The sequence below is a fragment of the Thamnophis elegans genome, chromosome 1 (genome assembly GCF_009769535.1).
Source record: "Thamnophis elegans isolate rThaEle1 chromosome 1, rThaEle1.pri, whole genome shotgun sequence".
Classification (NCBI taxonomy): Eukaryota; Metazoa; Chordata; class Lepidosauria; order Squamata; family Colubridae; genus Thamnophis; species Thamnophis elegans.
This window is the reverse complement of record NC_045541.1, coordinates 157,807,073-157,832,685: the sequence shown is the minus strand read 5'-3', so window position 1 is coordinate 157,832,685 and position 25,613 is coordinate 157,807,073. Positions and strand designations below refer to the sequence as shown.

Here is a 25,613-nt window from a genome sequence, read left to right as displayed (position 1 = left end):
AGTAAACTCCCATAACTCCAGATTTTAGGTAGGAAAGGTGAGACCCTTTTGCTGTGGATGACTTCTTACCTAACCAGCATGTCTTGATACTGCAAACGCTGGGTAAACTTCACTTTGTCTCAATCTGTCTCTCCTCACTCCCGCCCCCACTCATCCCATTTTAAATCCTGTATCATTTAGCTGTTGCATGCATCTGACAAAATGAGCTGCAGCTCACGAAAAGTCATGCTTGTGAATAGCTGTTATTAATTGGAAAGAGTGATTTGGGGCTATTGCAGATTAATGGGGCTCTTCTACAATTTTGACATTGGAGTGTGCGTCTGTAGAGATTCTCAGTCATCCAGGTCATGCTTGTCCCAAAGGTGGTTTTTTCAGGAGGCAACTGGACTTTCTTGCTTTTTCTTTTGAAGACGTTTTGCTTCTCATCCAAGAAGCTTCTTCAGCTCTGACAGGATAGTGGGGAATGGAAGGATTTATATTCCTTGCAGACAGTTGATTATTTGCATCCTTTTAGAGAGTTGTTGAAGCACTTGGAGGTTTATCTGTGTCTTCGAGGATCACCTGAGTATTGCTCCTGGTTCCTGTATTCTACAATTTTTCCTCTGGAAATCCATTCCTACTCCCAGACCATTCAAAGGATGTTCATCCCAAATCGTACAGCTAAAGGTCTGTAGAGATTCTCACTCATCCAGGTCATGGTTGAAGTGTGTGCCAGCAATTTTCCAAGGAACAGGAATTGAAGTAGGATCTGCCCATCAGATACCTGCCACAAATACAACTTTTTGAGGGTGAAGAGAGATTGCCTTCTGGAAAGTTTAAATATGAGCTAGCAGTGTGCAGCAGCTGCCAAAAAAGCCAACACAGTTCTAGGTTACATAAACAGAGGGATAGAATCAAGATCACGTGAAGTGTTAATACCACTTTATAATGCCTTGGTAAGGCCATACTTGGAATACTGCATTCAGTTTTGGTCACCACGATGTAGAAAAGATGTGGAGACTCTAGAAAGAGTGCAGAGAAGAGCAATAAAGATGATTAGGGGACTGGAGACTAAAACATATGAAGAACGGTTGCAGGAACTGGGTATGTCTAGTTTAATAAAAAGAAGGACTAGGGGAGACATGATAGCAGTGTTCCAATATCTGAGGCTGCCACAAAGAAGAGGGAGTCAAGCTATTCTCCAAGGGACCTGAGGGTAGAACAAGAAACAATGGGTGGAAACTAATCAAGGAGAGAAGCAACTTAGAACTGAGAAATTTCCTGACAGAACAATTAATCAGTGGAACAACTTGCCTCCAGAAATTGTGAATGCCTCAATACTGGAAGTCTTTAAGATGTTGGATAACCATTTGTCTGAAACGGTATAGGGTTTCCTGCCTAGGCAGGGGGTTGGACTAGAAGATCTCCAAGGTCCCTTCCAACTCTGCTATTGTATTGTAAGTTGATCTCAGTTTTTTTCTGAATCAGTGGCACTTCCTCAGTATCAACTTATTTTGAGATTAGCTTCTGGTATAACAAATCTGGAGATTGGTGGTGGGAGGGAATGATGGTTTGCATGCATGCAAAAGCATTTAATTACTTAAAACATTTTAGAGGTGATCCCCCATATTTCCTATTTATTGTGCTGTTCACCCAAGTATTCCAAGGAAGATCATAAAAGATCCATTTGGTTTCTTTGAACTTATCTTCTTTTTTAGATTTGTTGACCACATCCAGTGACCAATAATTTCATGATGTAGATTATGTCTGTAAATAACGAGGTACTGGATTTCCATAAGATTTCTTAAGATGAAGCCCTCACAATTACACAGAATATTTTACTCAGGTGAACAACACAACTCTGGAAATACAAGCTTGTTTTATTGTCTAGATCTTTCCACACTCTGGAAAAACATGCTGATGTTTTCAGAAGGAATAGGCCACTGTATCTTACAAGATGTCTTTCTGGGTTAGGTACAGTGAATGTTGCTCTCCAGCTACATCCCTGTGTGGTGCCCAGATTTTCCTAAATCTGATACTCACATCCCTGAATTCCGAGCATACGTCACCCACCTGTAAGTCGAAACATTCAGCATCATCCCCAGATCAGAATGACAGATGAGTCTGATTTGTCCCAGAACCTCTTTAAATGCCTGTTCTCAATGCATGCAACTTGAGTAACATTTTCTCCTGAGCATGTACAAATAAGCTTGACATGCAATCAGGACTATTGCAAATGAAAAAATAACAGTCTAGGGGCCAGACAGGTTAGTTCTGCGTACTTGAATGCCTGTCTTTTTCTTTTACAAATACTTCCTTCAATGGTTTGGATAGGACAAAATGGCAGTTTGTATTCAATACAAGCAGAGGCTAACATCCTTGTTCGTCAGAAGCTAACTAACCCAGTTTGCATACCCAGTTTGACCTAGTTTGCATACCCAAACTGCGTCAGCATCCTATCCTGTTATTTTATCTTATAAAACAGTCCAATCAATTTATTGTCAAAAGGGAGATCCTGGATAGAAAGAGCTCTTGTTCAAAGGTTATATATTCTTTTTTTCCAGGCTACCTTAGCTTCCCCACCCACCCACACTGCTTTAAGCTTATTATATCACATTAAAAATAGAAGACAGGGAGTTTGACAGGTTTTATTAACATTGTATGATCATCGATACCAATACAAGCTCCATGCTTTGCCAAACAAAAAGAAAATGATTTTAAAAAACATGCAAAAATCAACTAAGCAGAACATTAAAAAATACCCCAATCACTGCAACACCTGTCAAGCTGGATAGTTTCACAGAAATGTCAGGACTTCTCCAGTCAGTCAATCAGCTCAGTGAACAATAAAAATACATATTGCAGTTGTCACTCAAGATCTGGGTGCATTTTCCTTTCTGTAAAATACTGTTGCTCTTATCTCATACAGAACAACTTTTCAGCATTAGCAATGTTTAATTATATTAAGTCAATACTTGGTAATATATTATTGTAAAGAGACCAATAACCTCACTAACAATTTGCAGATTTAGAGAGGGGAGTTGAGTGAAGCAAGAAAGAGTGGTCCTGGGTTCAATCTGCAGCCTTTTTCAGATTGGCTAGAAAAGACTGGTATTCCAGCGATCAATGTGCATTGATCTTCTCCAACATGGCACCCTCCAGCTGTGTTGGAGATAGAATTCCAAACTAGAACTATACCTGTTGGAAATTCAAGGACATAGAGTCTGGATATATCAGAAGAGTGCCAACTGGGGTAAGTTATTCTACCTGATACTAGCAAGAGCAATAGACTTACATACTGCCCACAATGCTTTACAGCACTTTCTAAATGGTTTACAATGTCAGCTTATTGACCCCAACAATCTGAGTCCTCATTTTATTGACCTTGAAAAAGATGGAAGGCTGAGTTGAGCCTGTCAGGATCGAACTCTGGATTGTGGACAGAATTAGCAATATATTGAACCAGAACTCCAGATGTATCCTAATTATATGTCCCTGAATTTCCAACAAGTATGGTAGCTAAGATACCTGGAATTGTAGAACTCTATGCCGAAGACCCAGAAGGAAGGTTGAGTCAAGGTTGTCTGAACTATGGATGCTACAGAGCTCATACTTCTCAGGTACAACTAGAGGAGATGGCAAATGAGCTATAATTGGCCTATTTCCTCAATGATCCTTTTTCAATAGCATTGCAATTTTGTACATTTCCAATGTGTACATCAAATTACTACCCCCAGGTTAGGTATTGTATTAACTTCCCTAAAAGACATTTCATATAGTGCTGATCTGATTTCAACATATAAAGTGGTGCACAACTATTAGGACTTTAGCAAATCTACCCAGTTTTATTAGTAGACTGATTCTCATTTTTTTTAAACCCCACATGCTATGAAAGCCTTTTCACATGTTTCACACAAGAACATAACCTTCCATCAGTGAAGGGAAAAAAGCCATTCTTCTGTGTACGTAACAAGCCATGTCTATTCACTTAGATTAACTTTCCCTAATTTGGTGCCACTCAACACATCTGGAAAGGGTCATAACAGAGAAGAATGAATTAAATCCCACATGCTTTCACCAAAGCTGACTAGTGTTGAGTAACAGAAAGATTCCCAAATGCCAGTTTCACATTTTATCCAGTGAATACGGCACTATCAATAAAGCATAAAGATATGATATTTCTTAAGTTCAAACAAGCTTTTGCAGGAAAAGGGGGATACATTCATACAACTGATTCATACAATTGCAACGTGAATATTAAAAGCACATGTAATCTGTGATTCTTCCCTTTTGCTAGGATCTTTCTGTTGTTTATATGCTGCAAGAAACATGTATTATGTATATGTAATATGTGAAAAAGGCTTGAGGGGGTGGGGAAAGAAAAAAATCAAAACCAACTATTTGGCCTCATTTTGAAATACTGACAACTCTAATCTATAAAAGATTAATGAGAAATACTACCAGAAAAAGGCCAGAAATGGAGCCATTGTTAGAAATTTATCATCCCACTGTGTTATTATTTTTTAACAGCTTATTAAAATATCCACATGGAGATTTGATTTAAAAACAAGTTAGTATTCAAAAAGTTGTTACAGCTACATATTGTGATGGAAATTCTTCACATGTTGCGCCTTCAAGATCCAAATAGAGAGGAAGGGGAGGAGCAGGAAAAAAAAGTCTCCTATTAACTGAAAATGTCAATGTTTCCAGGCTGCAAACAGAATTCCATTAAGAATACCTATAGTTCACATCATAACGCCCCAAAGACATCACAGAATGAAATACTGTGGCAGGGTAGGGACAAGCAATTGCTTAGAAAAGACAACAGCTTCCAAATTGTGGAGCTTAGTGTCAATCTCTTTAAACCTAAAATCAAACCTGCAATTTCCTTCACTGACTTTGACCAAACATAATTCTAAGCTCAGCTACCTATGTTTTTCTTGCCAAATTTGCCAAACTTTTCAGACAACTGAATAGTATTTCTAATTTTTAAATCCTTCTGACAGATAATTCATCTTCCAGAGTCACTTCAGTCTCCATTTTATCCTACACAATAGGGGCACAAATATGGCCCAGGAAGACCATGTAGCAGTGGGCAAACCAACAATCCTTTTAGTAGCACTTCAAGACTGAATAACCTGCTGTCTGTTTCCTGCAGTATTTAACTGGCAAAATGGGTGATTTACAATTTACTTCTTCAAACTCGACACTTATCCAAAACTGAACCTAACTTCACTAACTCTGGAGTATGATTCACAAAAAGCTGAGTACAGTTCTTGAGTTGATTGAGAACTCTAATAAAAGAGAGGGAAAAACATTCAAATTAAGAGCATCGAAGGATTATCACCTTAGATGAGGGACTGACTGCAGTCAGTCGCTTAAGAAAAAAAATATTCTTAGAAAAAATACTGGTTTTAAAAAAACAACTAACAAAAGAGTGGTAAAGAAGGCAGATAAGCCCAAAAGCATCTTCAGACATATTTGGTACATAAAAGATTTGTATGTATATCCTCCTCCCGTCAAAGAAAAAACCTGACTGCCCCAATATCCATGTAAAAGAGCCTCTGTACTATTTGTACTCTTATTAATACCATGTTTCTCCGAAAATAAGACATCTTACTTTCTTTTGACTACCGAAATAATTGCTTGGCCTTATTTTTGGGGAGGTCTTATTACTTCTGAGGTGCAGGAGGCAGTGAGCATGGTCACCTCATGGCTGCTGCTGTGTTGCAATATTTTTGGAAAGGGCTTATTTTTTGGGGGGAGGGCTTATTTTAGCGCATGCGCTCAAAAGCTCAACTGGCTATTATCCAGGGAGAGATTATTTTCAGGGAAGCAGGGTAGTTTAGAGATAACACAGCTGCAGTTCATTGTAATGCCATTCAAGATGGAACAATTAGACCAGAGCCTAAATGATCCATTGCAAAATCATTTACAGAGGGCTCCCCTAGATATGATTCATTGGAAGGGTTATCTGCATTAAATTCATTCTTCCAATGTAGCATACATGACATAAAAATCTGGGTTTTTATTTTCTCAGACTACTGGTTTTACTTTAGGTATATCTAGTCACTTTCACAAACGCCCAAGAAACTAGAACCTCAGTTCCAAGTCTTGTATAGAAATAACTATTTATACGATGAATGCAAATATGCCTCCTGCAAGGAGCTCAGAGTAGCTTCAGAACAGCTCTTTAATAAAATGGATTATATTTTCCTACTAAAACAGAAGACAGCCAAGAAAGAAAAAGACAGCTAATATTTTTCTATGACATTTAATAAAGGTCTGCCTCAACATGTTATTTTAAGCATAGCAGTTTTGCCTATCAGTAATAATTGTCCTCTTTAAAATGACCAGCCCAATTCTATGCAAGTAAACAGCTTGCAACACACTCAGCTTCCAAAAAGGCATAACCCAATCAATGCATGGTTTATCTAAAGTGAACAAGAATTGGTCTACTAAAATATAAAAGCTACTACTTCTTCCTGTGTTCTGGCAATGAGAAATTCTTGGAAACTAGAAAGTATTCGGGAGAAAATGCTTCCAAGAAATCATATTACCAGAGTTAAAATCCCATTAATGCCAACTGGTATCAGATTTGGTATACAGAATCTGACATTTTGCCCAACTAGATGATCTAGGACACAGGTGTCAAACTTGCGGCGTCACATTGCTGTCACGTTTCACGTTTTTTCCGTTCGCGCAGCTGGGGTGGGTATGGCCTGCGTATGGTGCATCCTGCCCATAGGCCGCCAGTTTGACACCTCTGACCTAGCATATGTTGAGATTTTGGAATGCTGCAGTTTTAATTCACATATAGTGCATCATGCCGAGGAAAACCCATGTAGAGTTTGATCAACTAACTATCAGTTTGGGGAACAACGTATTTTTCTGCTCCTTCATCAGTTTACATTTGGCTACTCCTAGTCTTAGGAATCTCATTCCTAGGTAAACCATAACAACAATAAACAGGAAAGGCCTCACCTGTCTGTCTCTAAAGACTATATTGCCAATTTATTGGCCACATCATCCATTTAAGGGAGAATCAAGTTTTGCAGCTAAGTAATTCCAGATCAAAGAGGATGGAATTCTTTGATCTGTATATGTTATTATGAAGGCCCAATCAAGGAGAAGCACAAGATGTTAAGCATGACACCAAGACGCTGATCTCTCCCATGCATTGCAATGGATATTTCTCTGGCATTGGCTACATATATTTAAAGTACAATAAGGAAACCAAGGTAGTTAAGTCAAATTCTGCACGCTATAGATTACTTCTTTCCTCTGCTGTATTTGTAAGAATCCAGGCATACACACACAGACCTGTCTATTGAGAGACAGAATTCAGAGATGTGATGGATGCTGATTAACTTCAGAATATGTGTTGACTTTTAATTTTCTTTTTTTAGCCAGGCAGAGCATTTTGCCTTAAATCATAGCAGTATAAATCAGAGTGTATGCACCTACAGTTGAAGTTAATGGAAAGAGAGATTAAGCTATCAGATGCTGCTAGGGTGATACTTTTAGACAAAGCTAACCTGTATCAAATTTAATTTTTTTTTAAAAAAAAAAATGGCAGTGTAAGAGTTTCTTACAATCAGTTGATAGATTTTTTTTAAAGGCACACAGATTGAGAAGTGCTTGCATAAAAAGTCCAGAAAAGACAAGACTTTTATATTAATAGATCTACATATAAAGACTTTTGGAATGGAAGTCCACTATGGTATGTGACCAAGCCCTTAGAGGTTGCTTTAAATCTACTTTCTATTTGATTAGTAAAAATGCTATCCTTTACATACACAAAAATAGTGTTCAACCTTTGACCCAAAGTGGAAATATAAGGTTCGAAATAACTGGGGGTCTTTTAAGAGAAAAGGAAAGCCCCATCTGGAGATGTTAGGAAGCATACTAAAGTATCTATCCTAAAATAAGTTGGCCCAATTCAAATGTTTTCATGCCACTGAATTCAGTCTTATTTTCACATACTATTAGGTCCAGTTATTATTAATGTCCAGTTTCTATTAAAAGAAGATGCACTTGTAGCTCAAGGGGGGGGGGGGGAATCTGTTGTAAGTTTCCAGACTACTTGACTGAGTACACAGTCCATTGATACAAACAAGAGCTAGTGCACAATGTGTCCCTTTGGAGATTCTGCCCCAGAGCTGTAAACAATTACCAGTTCTGATTAGTCCAGATAGAAATATTAGTCATGTAAGTGCAAAATGGAAAAAAAACAATCCCTGCAGGAAGGAAATTGTTCCCTTTTAAACAATTAGAAGGAAAGGAATAATCCTGGGCAAAGTTTGGTTAAGCAGGAGATACTTCTTCCCCTCATGTATATAAATTTTGCACAGACAAATATATACATATATATGTACATACATACAAACATTGCAGGAAAACAACTGTAAATACAGTGCATTTTTGTTAGGTTTAGAAAGCAGGAGTCATGTCTGGTTCCAGTTCAAACTGGAAGGGACACTTAATTCTTCTTTTAGTGGAAGTAGCCAAGCTTCTCCTGAAGCCATTCCTCAGTCAGATCTTCTGTATTCCTGATTTCAAATACCTGAGGGTGGGGTGGGGGGAATCCAGAAACAAAAATAGCTTCAGCAAGTACATCAAGACACGGTTAAAAGAATAAACCACAGTTAACTATGTTGATACAACCCACTAAGCCAAACCTAAACCAATTACATTATGTCTATGGAGATTCTCAGTCATCCAGGTCATGGTTATCCCAAAGGTGCTTTTTTCAAGAGGCAACTGGACTTTCTGGTTTTTCTTTGAAGATCTCATCCAAGAAGCTTCTTCAATTCCGAGAGCATGTGTTCCACTCTGTCTTTCAAATCCTCAATTGTGAAATTAATCTAATTCTTTCATTGAGGAGTTGGAGCTGTGCTTTCTGCACAGAGCTGAAGAAGCTTCTTGGATGAGAAGCGAAACATCTTCAAAGAAAAACCAAAAAATGTCCAATTGTCTGGGGGGGGCAGGGAAGAGCACCTTTGGGACAATTACATTATGGTTTAGCATGCTGTATGAGCTAAGCCAAAAAGACAAGTCATCTAGTCCAAAAGGAAATAAACAGATATTAGATAATGGGGGGGGCGTGGCCAGCTGTCGGAGCGAGTGGGTTTGTGAACGGGCAGCTCCATAGCGCACAGCCAATTTCCAGCCTTCTGATGGGCTTTTGTAGCCAAAAGGGAGTCTTGGAGGGACACCCAAAAAGTGGATGTTCTGCAGATCACGCAGGAGTGGAGGTTCATGATGCAAAGCAGGAGAAATCTCTTAGAGATCGGACGGGCAGAAGACGACCAGTAATGGCCGACCTAAAGGCTGATAGCTGGAAAAAGTAAGCAAGAAGTAAGCGGAACAACAGTGGAATGTATTTTTAATTTAATTTTTTAAGAAATCTACTACTACTGATGCAGATAAATTTGCCCAGGAAAAAGCACACAATCATCTATCCTAAACCTAGAAACTGCTAAAGTTGGACGTCTTTTAAAATATATTGCCATTCGGTATGGGGCCTTCAAAACAGTGTACCAGCAGATCAAACTACAGTACGATCTTAGGACTTATTTCCCGCCAGCCCACAACCATAGAGCGTAGTCCCAGAGCGGCCGCTGCTGGAAGACTCGGCAGCGGATCTCCGGAGTTTGGAAGCTGGTTATGCTCGGAGCATGGCGACGGCGGCGATGGTGGTAGCGGGGCAGCAGCGGTGCCCTGGCCCAGCCCTGCAGGGAGAGTTGGGCATGGTGAGGCAGGGAGGCATGTGAGCTGGAGACAGAACAAGTGCTCGCACAACCTCTCTTTCCAGCCGGGCAGAGTGCCGCGTGGCTTAGCGCCTTTGAGATATTACTGGTGAGTGGCTCTCAGCCCGGCTGGAAAGGAGTGTTGCCGGGTGGCTGCTCGTGAGAGCAGCTGCCCAGAAACCCCACGCTCCAGCTGGGCACAGTGCCATCCACCAACCTAACAGTATCCCAAAGGCGTCAAGCAATGTGAGGACCTTTGCCCCCCACTCCCCTTGGCTCCTGCGGCTTTGCACCTTTGGGATATCGCTAGGTTGGTGAGTGGCGCTCTGCCTGGCTGGTAGGGGGGAGTTGTCCAGGGGGCTTATTATTGGGGGAGGGCATATATTTTTGCCCACAGGAAAAATATGGCATGGTCTTATTATCAGGACATGTTGTAATTTCGGGGAAACCCGGTAAGTCTTGCATGATAGAAATCCATTCTTTCCTTGGACAGCTGATCAAGGAGGAATCTAAGTGAAAACCTTCTCCCCAGCATTTTAGTTTTTTATGTGCATAGATGTATTAATCATTATGCGGGAGAACACTGCATCATGCAAAGATCATCTGCAGCTTAAAGCCTGGGATATTCTCCTGAAGGTCACCAGTTAGGAATGGAAAAAAGAGGAAAGTCAACTATATGGAAGTGCAGTATAAAGTGGCCCAATTCTTTGCAGCAGCAGCAGCAGCAGCAGCAGCAGTAGTAGTAGTAGTTTGTCATTGCACCTCGTACAATGAAATTAAATGCAATCTTCAGTGTACATTATACATAAGAAAACTACAAAAACATCCTTCAAATTCTGTGTAATTTGAATTGAAAACTGCAATATTGTATTAATATTGCACTATACTATACTGAAAGCTGGTGCTCAAAAATATTTTGAATGTGCAACAGCTTCTTGAAGGAGCAATAGCCCAGGAAAGACGGAATGCACAAAATCTCTGCTGGGATACACCATGTTCCTGAAGCAGAAAAAGAAACACACAGCTGGAAAGGAAGGATGAATGAAACAGTTGTAGTTATTTTATGATTTCTCTATTCTCTAGATCAGATCTTTGAAACTCTCAGCCCACAGACCGGATGCATCACGCGCTGGCCACGCCCACACCCAGTTTAGCAAAGGAAATCCCAATATGTCACATGACGCCACAGTGACAACGTGAGCTTGACACCCTTGCTCTAGATCAATATTTCTCAAACTTATGCTCAGAGAGCACTCCAAGGACATTGGGCTACTTGCATCACAGAACCATTATTTGCCCCCTATGGCTACAGGAAGCCAAATAAAATATCAATTTGCATAGTTAAAAGATCAACATTCACCAGCCAAATCTCCCATGAGCATAGAGCTGCATATGAAGCCCGCCTGTAGAAAAGTGATACCAGAAAGATTATATAGTACATGCTACAAAGTTCAGATTACCAAGTTTGTAAGTACCAGATTATGCACATCCTGCAAATATCAGAATTTGAATTGACAGACTCTTTAGGGGCAAGAGGGAATAAATCAACTTCACAACAAATGCATCCAAGATTTGTTTCAGTTTTACCTTTGTGAGTTCTGCTGTTTGTACTAATTTATTTTTGCTGCCAGCATACATCATCTGTTGCTCAGGCTTACACCCTATAATTGTAAAATGGGAGGAAGGCAAGCAGAGACAAATAAAACCACATTAGTCAGTCTATTTAGCTACTTGTTCTCAGTTCTTACTGCATATGCAAGAAACAACTGGTCTTTTCCTTATCCTACTGGCTGCTTTAAAATTAACATAACAACTTCCCCAAACTAATGATTTCCAGATGTATCAGATCAATTCTCACAACAGACTGGCTAGAAACTAGGAGGGGTTGAAGCCCTCCAACACATCTCGAAAACATCAGCTTGAAGAAAATTTGATTAGATAATTCTGCACACCAAGAAAGATTCAGTTAGCAGTAGCAGTAGTTATTTGTTAAAAGAAGTGCTTGGAAAATATTGAAATATTCTGCTTTTTGCCCGCTGAATATGCTTATACTTTACAGTCTTTATCTAAAAGTATTACAAGTACTATATTGGTGGGCATTAGATCAGAACTTATTCTGTGGCAGCACCCTTAGTCTGGGGTTTTAAATCTTAAGAAATGTTGGTTTAGTTTAATTTAGTTTAGTTTAATGCTTTAGTTTAAGGGCTGGTGAAGATAATATATATATATATCTGCGCTTGAAGGTTGAAAAGCATTCTATAGATGTTTGAATACATGCTTATAAAAGAAACCAAAATCCACAACTTCATATTCTATAGATATTTGCGGTTATGACTTCCATAATCTTTTAATAGCAGGGGCTATAGGAGGGCACCAAGTTGCCTAGCACTCTACACACATATAAATGGAATCTGATCAACCATTTACTTATTTCACTATCCTCTTTGAGCTTGTAAAAAGATATTTACTGAAGACATCAGCTGCCAATTCTATTCATGTACATCAAAAGCATTCAACACGGAACATATGTTCCACAGTCTATACCAGCTTGTCAGATTGGAAACATATAATAAGCATCCACCAAATGTTCTAAAAATCACTTTAAGTGTTTACACACATTACTGAGTGATTCTTATTATTTACATTACAGCAGACCATTATTAGCCCTGTGCTGAAGAGATGGTAATTTAAGATGTGAGGAAATCTATCTTAAGTGGAGGTCCGATAGGTCTGAGTCGAAACGGGCACTTTTAACAGCATGCACCAAGGAGTATATTCGGACTTTAAGAACAGCAAAAAGAACATATATTGCCTCCTTGGTAGCGTCCGCCGAGTCCCGCCCAGCCGCCCTGTTTAGGATAACCCGCTCCCTCCTAAATAGGAGGGAGACGGGGGACTCCCTACAGGGTAAGGCTGAGGAGTATGTCCAGTTCTTGGCGGACAAAGTTGCCCGGTTTCGAGCGGACCTGGACTCCACCCCAGTAGATCCAGCCGAGACACAAGGAGAAGACTTGGCAAACCATCTCTGGGTTGAGTTTCAGGAAGTTGCCTCTGGGGATGTGGACAAGGCTATGCGAGCTGTGAGCGCCTCCACCTGCGTACTGGACCCGTGTCCCTCCTGGCTGGTTGCCAACAGCAGTGAGGTGACACGAGGCTGGATCCAGGCGGTTGTTACCGCCTCTCTTCGGGAGGGGTACTTCCCCACCGCGCTTAAGACAGCGGTGGTAAGACCCCTCCTGAAGAAACCGTCCTTGGATCCAGCTGTTCTTAATAACTATCGTCCAGTCTCCAACCTTCCCTTTGTAGGGAAGGTTGTTGAGAAGGTGGTGGCTCTCCAGCTTCAGCGTACCTTGGAGGAAGCTAACTATCTTGACCCCTTCCAGTCTGGCTTCAGACCCGGTTACAGCACAGAAACCGCTTTGGTCGCATTGACTGATGATCTCTGGAGAGCTAGGGATGGAGGCCATGCTTCCATCCTAGTTCTCCTGGATCTCTCAGCGGCTTTCGATACCATCGACCATGGTATCCTTCTGCGACGACTGCGGGAGATAGGGGTGGGCGGCACTGTTTTGCAGTGGTTCTCCTCCTATCTCTCGGACAGGTCGCAGTCGGTGTTGGTGGGGGGGCAGAGATTGTCCCTGAGGCCCCTAACTTATGGGGTGCCGCAGGGGTCGGTCCTATCCCCCCTACTATTTAACATTTACATGAAACCGCTGGGCGAGATCATCCGGAGGCACGGGATAAAATACCACCAATATGCGGACGATACACAGTTGTATCTGTCCGCCCCGTGCCAACTCAATGAAGCGGTGGACGTGATGAACCGGGGTCTAGAGGCCGTTAAAGACTGGATGAGAGCAAACAAGCTGATACTCAACCCAGACAAGACCGAGTGGCTGTTGTGTTTTCCTCCCAAAAATCTGACCAACATACCATCGCTCAGGCTGGGGGGACAAAACTTACACCCCTCAGAAAGGGCCCGCAACTTGGGAGTCCTCCTGGACCCACAGCTGACTTTTGACCACCATCTCTCAGCTGTGACCAGGGGGGCATTTGCCCAGGTTCGCCTGGTGCGCCAGTTGCGGCCCTACCTGAATCGGGAGGCCCTCACAACAGTCACTCGAGCCCTTGTGATCTCCAGGCTGGAATACTGTAATGTGCTCTACATGGGGCTGCCCTTGAAGAGCATCCGGAGACTTCAGCTAGTCCAGAATGCGGCCGCGCGAGTGATCGTGGGCGCACCACGGTTCGCCCACATAACACCGATCCTCCGTGAGCTGCACTGGCTACCTGTCGATCTCCGGGTGCACTTCAAGGTCCTACTCACCACCTATAAAGCGCTCCATGGTAGTGGATCTGGCTATTTGAGAGACCGCCTTCTGCCAATTACCTCCCTGCGTCCCATCAGATCGCATAGAGTTGGCCTCCTCCGTATTCCATCCGCCAGTCAGTGCCGACTGGCGACTACCCGGAGGAGAGCCTTCTCTGTTGCGGCTCCGACACTATGGAACAATCTCCCCGTGGAGATTCGTACCCTCACCACCGTCCAGGCCTTCTGCACAGCCCTCAAGAACTGGCTAGCCCGTCAGGTCTGGGGCTAAGCCTATTTTCGCCCCTCCCGAATGTTGAGTGAATGTTGAGTTTTGTTTACTGTATATACTCGAGTATAAGCCTAGTTTTTCAGCCCACTTTTTGGGCTGAAAAAACCTGCCTCGGCTTATACTCGAGTCAGTGAAAAATTTGCCCGAAATGGAGGAGAAAAAGGGGCGGGGCCATGCCGCTGGGTGACACTCGTGAATGGCCCAGTGCCCCTGTGAGTTTCCCCTCCCTCTGTGTCAGTTTGCCGCGCAGCGCGCACCGCACCATCCCCCCTCCTCACGTTCTAATGTAATGCAGGGCTGTCTTGCGATTCCCCTTCCTCCCCCTCCTGCCGCTCTGCAACGATGTCCCACCTCCTCCTTGTTATGGCAAGCAGCCACATAGCGATGTCCCACCTCCTCTGGTACAGTGATCCAATGATAGGAATCACTGTGCCGTGTGTCATAGGAGGCGGGACATCGCTCCCGCGGCTGCACGGGACATCATCATCACAGCGGGACATCAGCATCATGAGGTGAGTGAAGTATTTCATTGAATACACCGCTAGTTTACTGTTTTTCTTTGAAATAAATATTCAAAAACATTATTGGTATCTATTTTTATTTTTGAAATTTACCGGTAGCTGCTGCATTTCCCACCCTAGGCTTATACTCGAGTCAATAACTTTTCCAGTTTTTTGTGGTAAAATTAGGTGCCTCGGCTTATATTCGGGTCGGCCTATACTCGAGTATATACGGTAATTTATTTTTTGTTCACATTTCTTTTTGCACTGTCCTACACTCCCTTTCCTTTGTGATTGTAAGCCGCCCTGAGTCCCCTCAGGGAAAAGGGCGGCCTATAAATGTTCAAAAAAAAAAAAAAAAGTAACTAATTTAGTATATTAACCCTTAACATTCATACAGAGGGTTCACCCTGTTAATTTGACATACCAGCCCTTAACATAATACACACTCAGTGTTCACACATTGCCTTGTAAGCCAGAATGTGCATCATGATGACATTATACAAATGACGCAAAATTATATTTCCACTATGTCATCATAATGTATGTGCATTATTTGGGTACTGCAGATGCCAATGGTGCTAAGCTATTGTTGTATTTATAAAGGTTCTCAGATAATACTAAGTCATCTCCATGACTTACAATCAACAACCACTTGCTTCACAAAATATATTAAACCAAACTAAACAAAACCCATTATGGCTTAGTGAAGGTCATCTGCCACAGTACAATGTTGCAGTCCTATCCAACTTGTGCGCTTTTCAACTTCTTCCTTAAGAGTTTGAGGTGTTGATATTCTTCTACAAGATCTTGTAAAACCTCTTGCAAGGATTCCAAAATTCCAAAGACTGGAAAAAATCTAATATAGGTCATCCATGGATGGTATTGAGAGGAGTTGGGAATGCAACTCCTAATCGTTATTCAAGTAGTCCCGTGGCATTCCCAACTCCTCTAAATACCATCCAGGAATCACCAGAATGCCTATGTTAGATTTTCCCCCCAGTCTTTTTGGAATCAGGGAATGGGAAATTCCCTTACATTTCAAAATCCAATTGCTATCAAAAGTTATTCATCAACTCAATGTAGAATGAAGTGCAAAATTGCTGAAGTCTTTACAAATTTCATTAAAGAAGCCTCTAAAAATTTTTCTGCAGTCCTGGTGAGACTGAAACCAACTCCATCCCATTAGTTAATAAAATTAATTTTTACCAAGATCTATAACCATTTGGTGCGTTTTCACTCCCTTTTCTGATAGCCCGTCACTTGTTGATCTCTATAGAGACAACTTAGGGAGGGCTATAAAATACGTGAAGCGGTATATAAGTCCATATGCTGTTGCTATAGATTGCTTGTCCTATTGTTTCTACAATTATTATTGAGGTAGGCTTCAGCACTGTTCATCTTCTGCATTTGTTGACCGAAAACACAAAGGCCCTTATAATGACACTCAGAAGCCAAACAACAACTTTTCCCAGCTAGGTAAAATGAAAATCTTTAACACATCCTTAAGTACTTTTTATCTTGAATAGCAGCCATCTTTTTATTTCTACTGAAGACAGTTTTGCACAATTAGTTCACTGGAGTTTCACTTACCAACCGGACTTGAGAAGATAAAGCAGAGTGGGTAAGAGACTCGCCCATCATCATGCTGGTACTTGTAGCTATAGACAATGAATGTGTTCTAAAGGTAAGGAAACTAGGGAACTTAAGTGTGGTTTGTGGAATATTCCACAGTTCACATGCACCCTAAGCTAAAAACCAAATAAACTATAGTCTGCTTTGAAGCAATGCATGAACCCGGTATGGAAATAAAGCTCTTTCGCCTACTATAAATCTCTTCCCTGGAAAGAGGAGAAGGAGAGAGGAAGGGGAAGTAGAGAAGAGAGAGATGGCAGAGGGAAGAAAGGAGGTAGGGAGGAGGAGAGAGAGAGAGGAGGTAGTGTCCCAGTGGAACATGGTATAATACAGTATATGGAAAGCAGTAGAGCAAATGAGCATTATTGTGGGTAGATGGTGAGAATAATTGATATAATATTGGATAATACATAATAGTGTTTGTTAAGATGTAATGGTATACTTGTGGATATTTATATGAAAATAAAAATAAAAAACTTTGGAAATCTCTTCCCTTCCTGGATACTTATGCCAGAAGTGAGTTTCTAATAAAGCTCTGCACACCTTCATTAATCTCTAACCTCTATGCCAAGAAGCACAACATAAATTAATGGGTTGGGCATCAAAAAATGACAGCGGAGTCTTGTTTCTATGTACCAAAACATTACTTTGATCACTGATAAAAGGATATCGAGGTTGTCTTTCTGGAAGTTCATCTTTTAGCTCATCTGGAGATATGCCCTGGAAGAGTCACAACAACTACTAGTATTTTAGCAATGTACTTTATAGCCAAGATGCAATACATTATTACAGCCTTCACTTGTTTTAAAACTGTATTTATAGTCAATACCAGCACTTAAAAAAAACAGATTATAATGATCTGTTAGTTTAGCATAAGAATATCCTTTTATTTTTCTTTGGCTGGATACATATATAAATAGATATAAATAACGTACCTATTGAGACCATGTTTAGCAAAAAACCAAAATGTTTATTATATATTGAAGCTTGGCAAAACAAAAAGCTACTTCTGCCTCTTCCACAGACATACCTCGTGTTCTTCATCCAGAACCACCAGCTGTTTCTCTTTGTCAATCTTCACTATACAATAAAAAGAAGGAAACAAAAATGTTAATTTAAATTATGCTATGGGGCGGGGGGGATTATTGTCATTCACTTAGATGCCTTTTTTATTAGTTGCTTTTTTCTTTCACATGAACTAAATGCAACAAGACCATTAGACAAACTATTTCCAAATACAGGTAGTCCTTCACTTATAACAGTTCACTTATTGACCGTTCCAAGTTACAACAGCACTGAAAAAGTTACTTATGACCATTTTTCACACTTATGACCGTGGCAGATTTACCTGTGGTCATGTGGTTTATCTTTGCCTCCTTGACAACTGACTCACATTTATGACCTTTGCAATGCCCTGGGGTGATATGATCACTTTTTGCTACTTTCTGACAAGCAAAGTCAATGGGGGAAGCCAGATTCACTCAACAACCGTGTTATCAACTTAACAACTGCAGTGATTTACTTAACAAATGTGGCAAGGAAATTGGTGGCAAAACTTACTTAACAAATTTCTCAATTAGCAACATAAATTTTGGGCTCAACTGTGGTCATAAGTTGTAGTCATCAGGCTGTGCTGGCTTTTATCACGAGCAGGCTAGTTCAGTCATCAAATTTAGCCAAAGGAGCACTATGCCTGGTCCATGCTCATCTAATTTGTGCCTCTCAGCATTTTCCAGGGAAGTTGAGACCCAGATTTATTGAACCATTTATTAGTTAAAATCCATAAAGATTCAAGGCACCAATTTCTCCATTAAACATTCCAATCCTCGTCCTACAAACATTGGAATAGGAAGGAATGTTAGATACGTACACTGCTTTAACTTATTTATAAAAACAATAATGGTGGGATTAAAAAAAAATCTAGTATCTAAATAAGGGGTGTCAAACTGGCGGCCCATGGGCCGGATGCATTACACGCAGGCCATGCCCACCCCAGCTCTGTGAAGGGAAAAACATCGCGAAATGCCATGAGTGGTCTAAATCAGTGGTCACCAACTGGTGATCCATGAGAAAATGTTGGTGGTCCGCAGAAAAATTATTTGCATTTTTTATATTGCACCAAATTCTATTTATCTTTTTTCAAATCCTGTATATGTAGTTTGGCTTAGGTTTTGTTCATTTTGTTAATCGCACCATTGTCATTCACAAATGCTAAAAACATCTGTATCACCCTCTTAAACTTCTGAAATCCCTTCTGAAAACAGGCTTTGAGTCTGGCCAATTTTGAAATGTGGCCTTTGATATGTTGCATAAAGCTGATGTGGTCCTGGAGCCAACAGAAGTCTCACATTCCCCACTGGATGCCAACCACAATTAACCTACTTGTATGCCAAAGTCTGCACTCTTTGGAATTTTGCAACGCAGACTGTACATGTAACTCAAATACAACTAAAACAATGGAAATGCTACACAGGAAATATGGATTTTATGTGATTTTGTTTGCACAAAACAAAAGCACACTGTACTCAAACAAATGCTCCTAGATTTCAAAGACTTAATGGCATTTTAAAACATGTGTGTATGTATATACATGCACACTTTTTAAAAAGCCTTTAAGTATTGGAAGCAAATCTAAGAGCTTGCATGCATGCGTGCGCACGTGCACACACACACATACACACATTCAGAAACAAAAATCCAAGTTAATTTCCGCCAGAGTAGAGAACATGAGTCTGTATTATTTCCCCTTACGAATGTTGTGAGCCCTCCCTTTCAGCTTACTGATAATGGCTGCATTGTTCGTGTCTTTACGAAAACGAAATTTTCTCAGCTTCTCTATAAGGTCTTCAGCAACATCACAAACCACTAGGGATTCACTCTAAAGAGAAGAGGGGTAGGGAGTGAAAGAGAAAAAAAAAAAGGCACAGATCAACAAAAAGTCTCTTTATTCCAGCCACAGATATCACTCCAATCCTCAACTGCTGGAGATGGTGTGTGTGTGTGTGTGTGTGTGTGTGTTTTATTTATATTTATATTTATTTATTTATTAGATTTTTACAACCCCCCGGTATGCCCAAATATGGGAGGAAGATCGCTACTTCCATTCTCTGTCCTTCGGCTTGTCACAAGAGACCATCCAGGCAAAAACCCAATATTTTTACTGTTGCCTTTTTGTTACATTTTGTTGTATTTGTATATATATATTTATTCAGGCAAAATCTTAGAGAAAAGCTATAGCAAGTATTTTGAGGGGGGGGGGACACATAATGAGAATGTAGTACAATATCCCTGAGGACAACTGTTGCAATTTTCTAGTCTGCTACCCTCCAGATAGATGTGGTTCCATTATATTTGGAATGCAGGGAGAAGATTTCAAGACCCCATTACCAAATCCTTTTGGCATATACACAGTGGAGGCTTACTGGGGATTGTTGTAGTTTGGAAGGATTTGAGTTGAGGATGTCTAGCTATTCACACTCTCACTTTCTTTATTTTCCTGCATTAACTGTCAAAGAAATAAAGCTTCAGGCAATCAGGGGACGCACACAGTGTGAATTCAATGTAACTAGAGGAAGGATACTTATCCTTTTCATCCCTCAAAATCCTTGATGGCCTTGCCCATTCCTACACCCCCAGGGTGGAGAACACAAGGTCTTTCAGGTGTTGTTGTTGATTGAACACTTTCAGCATCCCTTGCCTTGCAAGCTTGCTGGGCAATATTCTGTTTGTTTATAGCGTGAACTCATAGCCTCCCGCTCCCTAGCCTGGTGCCTTAACCACTAGACCAAATTGGCTCATTCAGGTATCTTTTCCTGCTTCTGGCCACCTCTTCGATCATCCTTGCTGTTGAAAGGTTTCTAACTTGTTCAAATAATTCCCCTTGGCATTTCCTATGCTCTCTGCCATCCAAAAAATCTCTACCATGCTACTTTTCTTTCATTCATTCTTTCTTTCCTTCTTCATTTGCTTGTTTTGTAAAGTATGCAACAGAATGCACTGGTCTCCCATTCAGCTGAAATGAATCTTACTATGATTATAAAAACTATTCTCACTTGATTGTCCATGATTCCAGTCAGAGGTGGTATTCTGCAGGTCAGCAACCGTTAGGGCGAACCGGTAATGGCGGTGGCGCAAGCCTCCGTCCACCTACCCAGACATCATCATGGACCTTTTCTGCATGCCCAGAAGGTTCTGCGCACGCCCAGACATGCTTGCGCGCTGCCGCTACTGAATCGGTAATGAAGAAACTAGAATACCATTACTGATTCCAATTCCCAAACTTTCCCATTTTGTCTCTCTCAGGTTGCCTTCCAGACCATGATGCCTTCTGGATCTGCCTTTTTATTATTTTGATGTGTGTATTGGGGGGGGGGGTGTTCCATATATAGATAATACTTGTAATTGACTATTCCCAGTACTGCATGGCAACATCTCCAAACACACAGCTTGTTATCAGAATTCAATATGGGCAGCAGTGATAAAGTTCTGAGGAAATACACCCTATTGAGTTCAATGTGATTTATTTCTGCAAGAACTACTAGTAATTATAGGGCCGTGATGGCAAACCTATGCCACGTGGAGACATATCAGAGGGCACACAATGTGTTAGCCTATGTTAGCTCCAGTGCGCATGCGCTCTCTGGCCAGACGATTTTCAGGCTTATAGAGGGCGGGGGGGGGCGTTTTCACCCTCCCCAGGCTTCAGGAAAGCCTCCGGAGCCTGTGGATGGCAAAAAAAACCCAGACCTACCAGGTCCACCAGAAGCCGGAAAACAGGCCATTTGCAGCCTCCGGAGGGCCTTTGGGGAGGGGTGGGGGGAGCGTTTTTGCCCACCCCAGGCTCCAAGAAAGCCATGCGCACATGTGCAGAAGCCGAGGTGGTGCAGTGGTTAAATGCAGCACTGCAGGCTACTTCAGCTGACTGCAGTTTTGCAGTTCGGCTGTTCCAATCTCACCGGCTCAGGGTTGACTCAGCCTTCCATCCTTCCGAGGTGGGTAAAATGAGGACCCGGATTGTTGTTGGGGGCAATATGCTGACTCTGTAAACCGCTTAGAGAGGGCTGAACGCCCTATGAAGCGGTATATAAGTCTAACTGCTATTGCTATCGCTATTGCGCATGCATGCACAGTTGGGCACAACAGGGGGGCATTTAATTACGGATGTGGGCATGCATGCACACAAGGAAAAAAGGTTCACCATCACTGTTTTAGGATATGTTCACATGTTTCCCATAGACATAATGTTACTTTGATTTTGGCTAGTGTGTGTCTGTAATGACTGCTTAGTCGAAACACATGGTTAAAAAGACTTAATACAGGGTGAAGCCAGCCAAGAACAACTTGTGGACTTTACAGATCTAGCATTGCAGTAGGCAAGGTGATCCACCTCAGGAAGGAGGCCAACACTCAAGTCTCTCTGATCCAACATAACTAATGCATGTGCCACTAAATCAGACAGCTAAGCAGGTTTATTTTCACTCCGCAATGAACAAATTGGAGATTCCCATGTCCAATATAAAAAGCTATGCATTTTCACAAAATGAATAATTAAGCTACAAAATTTCTAAAAATGTAGCAACAGGGACCAATTATAATAGGAAAGACAATTTATGGAGAATAGTAGTTATTAGTCACAACTGCTATATATTGCTTCCAGTTACCAAGGCAACGTGGTTGTCAACATTAAGAAAACATTAGTCCATGTGTTTATGTTGCGCTTTTAATTTCTCATACGCACCTGGTTTCAAAAGAAGAAAACTCCTGCACCTGGTTGTCCAACATGGATATGCTGGACTAGATGCTAGATTAGGATGCTAAAGTGATTCAGATGTTTTTATTCAGGGACTAACTGGCAAAACTATTCAAAACAGATATTGCATATGAAGGCAAATATACATGCGCCAGAAAAATGTTGCAGGATCCAATCAAATCAGTCACAGGGACCAAAGGTTTATTCTTTCAAGCTTTTCAAGCAATTATTCTATATTATACAAATAAATTAGAACAGACGATATTACATTTTTTTTCTAAAAAAAAACCTCTTGCTCGTAAACCCAACCTGCAATCCATTTTACTGCATGCCTACAATACTCACCGTGTATAAATGCTGTATGAAAATATATCCTGGCAGTTACAATTGCACACAATTACATTAAGCCAGAAAAGCCACAAATGAGTTTCCCGAACAGATTGACTTTCAGGCATTTGTTATGATGTGCAAACCAACTATTTCAAAAAACATTTGCTTATAACAGAAGGCTCTGAGCCTGCAAAGAGTCCTTGAGCATGAGAACAGAGTTTCGCAATCTTGTTGCCAAGGTAAAAGAATAAAATGGATTCAGAGGTTTTCATCTTCTGTATCTTTCTGTTTAGAGATTTGGTATCTGTCCTGTGCTGTAGCAGGAGCCAGGACTGGAGGAAGATCAATTTATGGACCTTTCCCCCTCTCTCTCCCTTTGCAAAAGATTCCAAAACATTTTGGATAAGAACTGTTTTTTTGTTTATCTTACATCTATTCCTCCAAAGCATATGTAATGCATTAAAAATGCATTTTTGAGGAAACATAACATCTAAGAAAAGTTGCTTCACATAATTCCTAGTTAGGGGAAGGAAGAAGATCCCGACTTCATCTGATGGGTTTAGAAACATAGGTATGTGCTGCATTTCATCATACCAAAGTTTTAAAATCTCTCACAAATACAAAGCTTGGAATTACAAAAGTCTTGTTTTTTCGATTAGGCTAAAGTTTCACCAACAGCTTCTGAGCAGACAAAGAGATAAGTCAAATTCCCCGACATTAAGCAATATTTGTAGTTAGGAATTAGAAGTTGCAACAACACAAGAGAATGGATTTGAAGAGAAAGGCAATGAAGAGCCCCAAGGCCGTTCAGACCAATCTCTCCTTGCAATGTACACAAGCTATTTCTATCTATCTGCTATAGATAGAAAAAAACCTTACTTTTGGGACCAGAACAACAAATGGAAACAATTATACTCAGTGGTATGGTTTAACACAAGTAAGAAAAAAAAAACATTAGCTCTTCAAATTATTCTTTCACAGGACAGTTAAGGAGCAATAATAAAATAATAAAACCTCCTTCAAGAAAACTCCTAGTAAATTCAAGGACATCAATTCACATCAGTTTATTTGGGATTTTTTGGTAGCAACATGAAATGGTTTGCTACTGCCTTCTTCCAGAGTTGTTTTTTTTTAAATTATTATTTTATTTTCCAGTCTAGCATTGTGAGATTTTCAGATGATTTCTCATCCAAGAACTAATCAGTCAAGGTTGACTAGATGCTGCCACCTGCTTGACAAGGAACATTTAGCTGCTATAACATCAGATTTTACCAACTCCTTCTAGAGTTACACATACTGAAAACCTTATTTAAATCAGTTGGCATTTCCCCCCATATAAACACAAATTGCAACACCTCTACAGCAATTGTCATGGATTACAGTTCTCTTTTCAGGAATTTTTAGGAAACAGATCCTAATTAGAGGATAAAGTTCAAGTTGAACCCCATGGAGGTTTGCCCCAGTGAAACTTAATACTTAGTGCCGAACTGCATTATCAGGACCATAAATGTTCCTCAATCATTCATGTCTCCACTTTTCCATCAAATCATGAAAAGAATGACAAGTGCAAATTTAATGCAAATATTTATCTGTGAGCATGAATTTAAAATATTTCAAGGGGCTTTTCCTAGAGCAGGTCACCCTGAAGTGGTCAATACCAACCTTCATGGTTCAATAGGACAATCCATTCTTGTTATTACTACTCATATTACTATTATGGTGGTTATACTAGTACTTATTAAATACTTGAGACTCAATGGACAATCTGAAACTTCATGAAAAGGTTGATGAGATCTTAAGAGGCTACAGCGCATTTCTCAATCTAAGAGAAAGAGCCTTCAACTCCCAGAATTTCCCAGCCAGGTTGAGGTTGGGAAAAACTGGACTAGAGAAAAAGTATCCGTTTTCCCCAAGGGAGGGTCTCCCAGATGTGGCTGGGCTCCAAATCCTAGCCATTTATTTTGATGCTAGGAGAGGAGGAGGAGGAGGGAAAGAAAAATATACAGGGGGAAAATGAGCGCTTGTGCTAGAAAGAGACCAGCTATAAGGAAAGAAAATAAGGAAAGAAAATTGCAATTCAGTCCTATCTTTGCAAGAAGCATTAATATATCTATATATATATATATTTCTTTGAAGAGGCAGCAGAGAGTAGCAATTCTAAAACTGCCTTCCCACTTCCTTCCGACGCGAGGAGAAATTGGAGATAATTTCATTAAAAAGGAGCATCGACCCGAAGATTGGTGGATCGTCCCCGTTACTGGAATTCATCGCCTTAACCTTTTTTTCAAATCTTTAGGCAAGGCTTTCGGGATCCCGCACGCTGCTTATAAGCCACAACATACCTTTCTACTTGTAACGAACAAGCCCATTGCATTCAATTTAGCTGCATTTGGGGAGGGGATCTCATTCTCCATTCAATCGCTGGGAGAGGGCTATTTCTTTAGAGTTTAAATAATCGCAAGAAGGGCGGGGGGAAAGAAACATGAAGACATCCCCCCCCCCAAAAAAAAACCCGAATCGCGATTCTACGGCAAGAGGTCTCGGGAACTTACCATCTTGTAGCTGCAGCAGCTTCCTTCCTTAGCGCTGGCCCTTTAAGAACCCCGGGAGGGTCCTCCCCACCTCAAGCCCCAATCCAGTTCCAGGCCCGCTTAGTGCGCATGGTCTGAGCACTCCCTGAACCAATCAATTGTATTGCTCGGCTCCAGCGGCGGCCTTCTCTAGCTACGGTGAGCGAGAGGAGAGATGGTCTAGAACGCCCTTTCCAATGGGGATCATTACAGCAATTGTCTCCGTACTTCCCTCCCACCTCGGCCTCCATCCACCCGCCCACGCCTAGAGAGGCTGGAGGATAAAGAGAGCCCCATAGTCGATAGTCTATTACTCCGGGCGGGGCGAGGCACTCTCAGTTAACCAGGAAGCAATGTTGCCATGGTAACCAAAGAGCTTTCCTTCTCTCACCCCCACCTCTAAAAATGAGGCCGTGCTACCGCCCCCCTTTAAAACCGAAACAAAGCCAAGCTAAGCAAAATCAAATAGTGATTACTCCTAAACGAAAAATAACAGT

At 41.1% G+C, this 25,613-nt stretch overlaps 1 protein-coding gene across 1 annotated transcript; it reads right to left on the bottom strand.

Moving 5' to 3' along the window:
* Window positions 1-6,040: 6,040 nt before the first annotated feature.
* GMFB (glia maturation factor beta) lies at window positions 6,041-25,312 on the bottom strand. The gene is made up of 7 exons (XM_032236453.1): window positions 25,099-25,312; window positions 19,249-19,345; window positions 17,498-17,547; window positions 17,138-17,187; window positions 16,426-16,508; window positions 11,319-11,392; window positions 6,041-8,545 (listed from the first exon to the last, which is right to left on the bottom strand). Exons 1-7 carry the CDS (start codon window positions 25,099-25,101, stop codon window positions 8,474-8,476), a joined length of 429 nt encoding a protein of 142 aa, XP_032092344.1. The 5' UTR covers window positions 25,102-25,312; the 3' UTR covers window positions 6,041-8,473.
* Window positions 25,313-25,613: the final 301 nt, after the last annotated feature.

Excerpts from the sequence above, each read along its gene's own strand:
- GMFB (XM_032236453.1), bottom strand. Across the intron at positions 17,548-19,248 it reads GAACAATGCAGCCATTATCA|TGAAGATTGACAAAGAGAAA; the intron begins GTAAGCTGAAAG and ends TTTATTGTATAG. Across the intron at positions 11,393-16,425 it reads TATCTTCTCAAGTCCGGTTG|GGTGTAAGCCTGAGCAACAG; the intron begins GTAAGTGAAACT and ends TTACAATTATAG.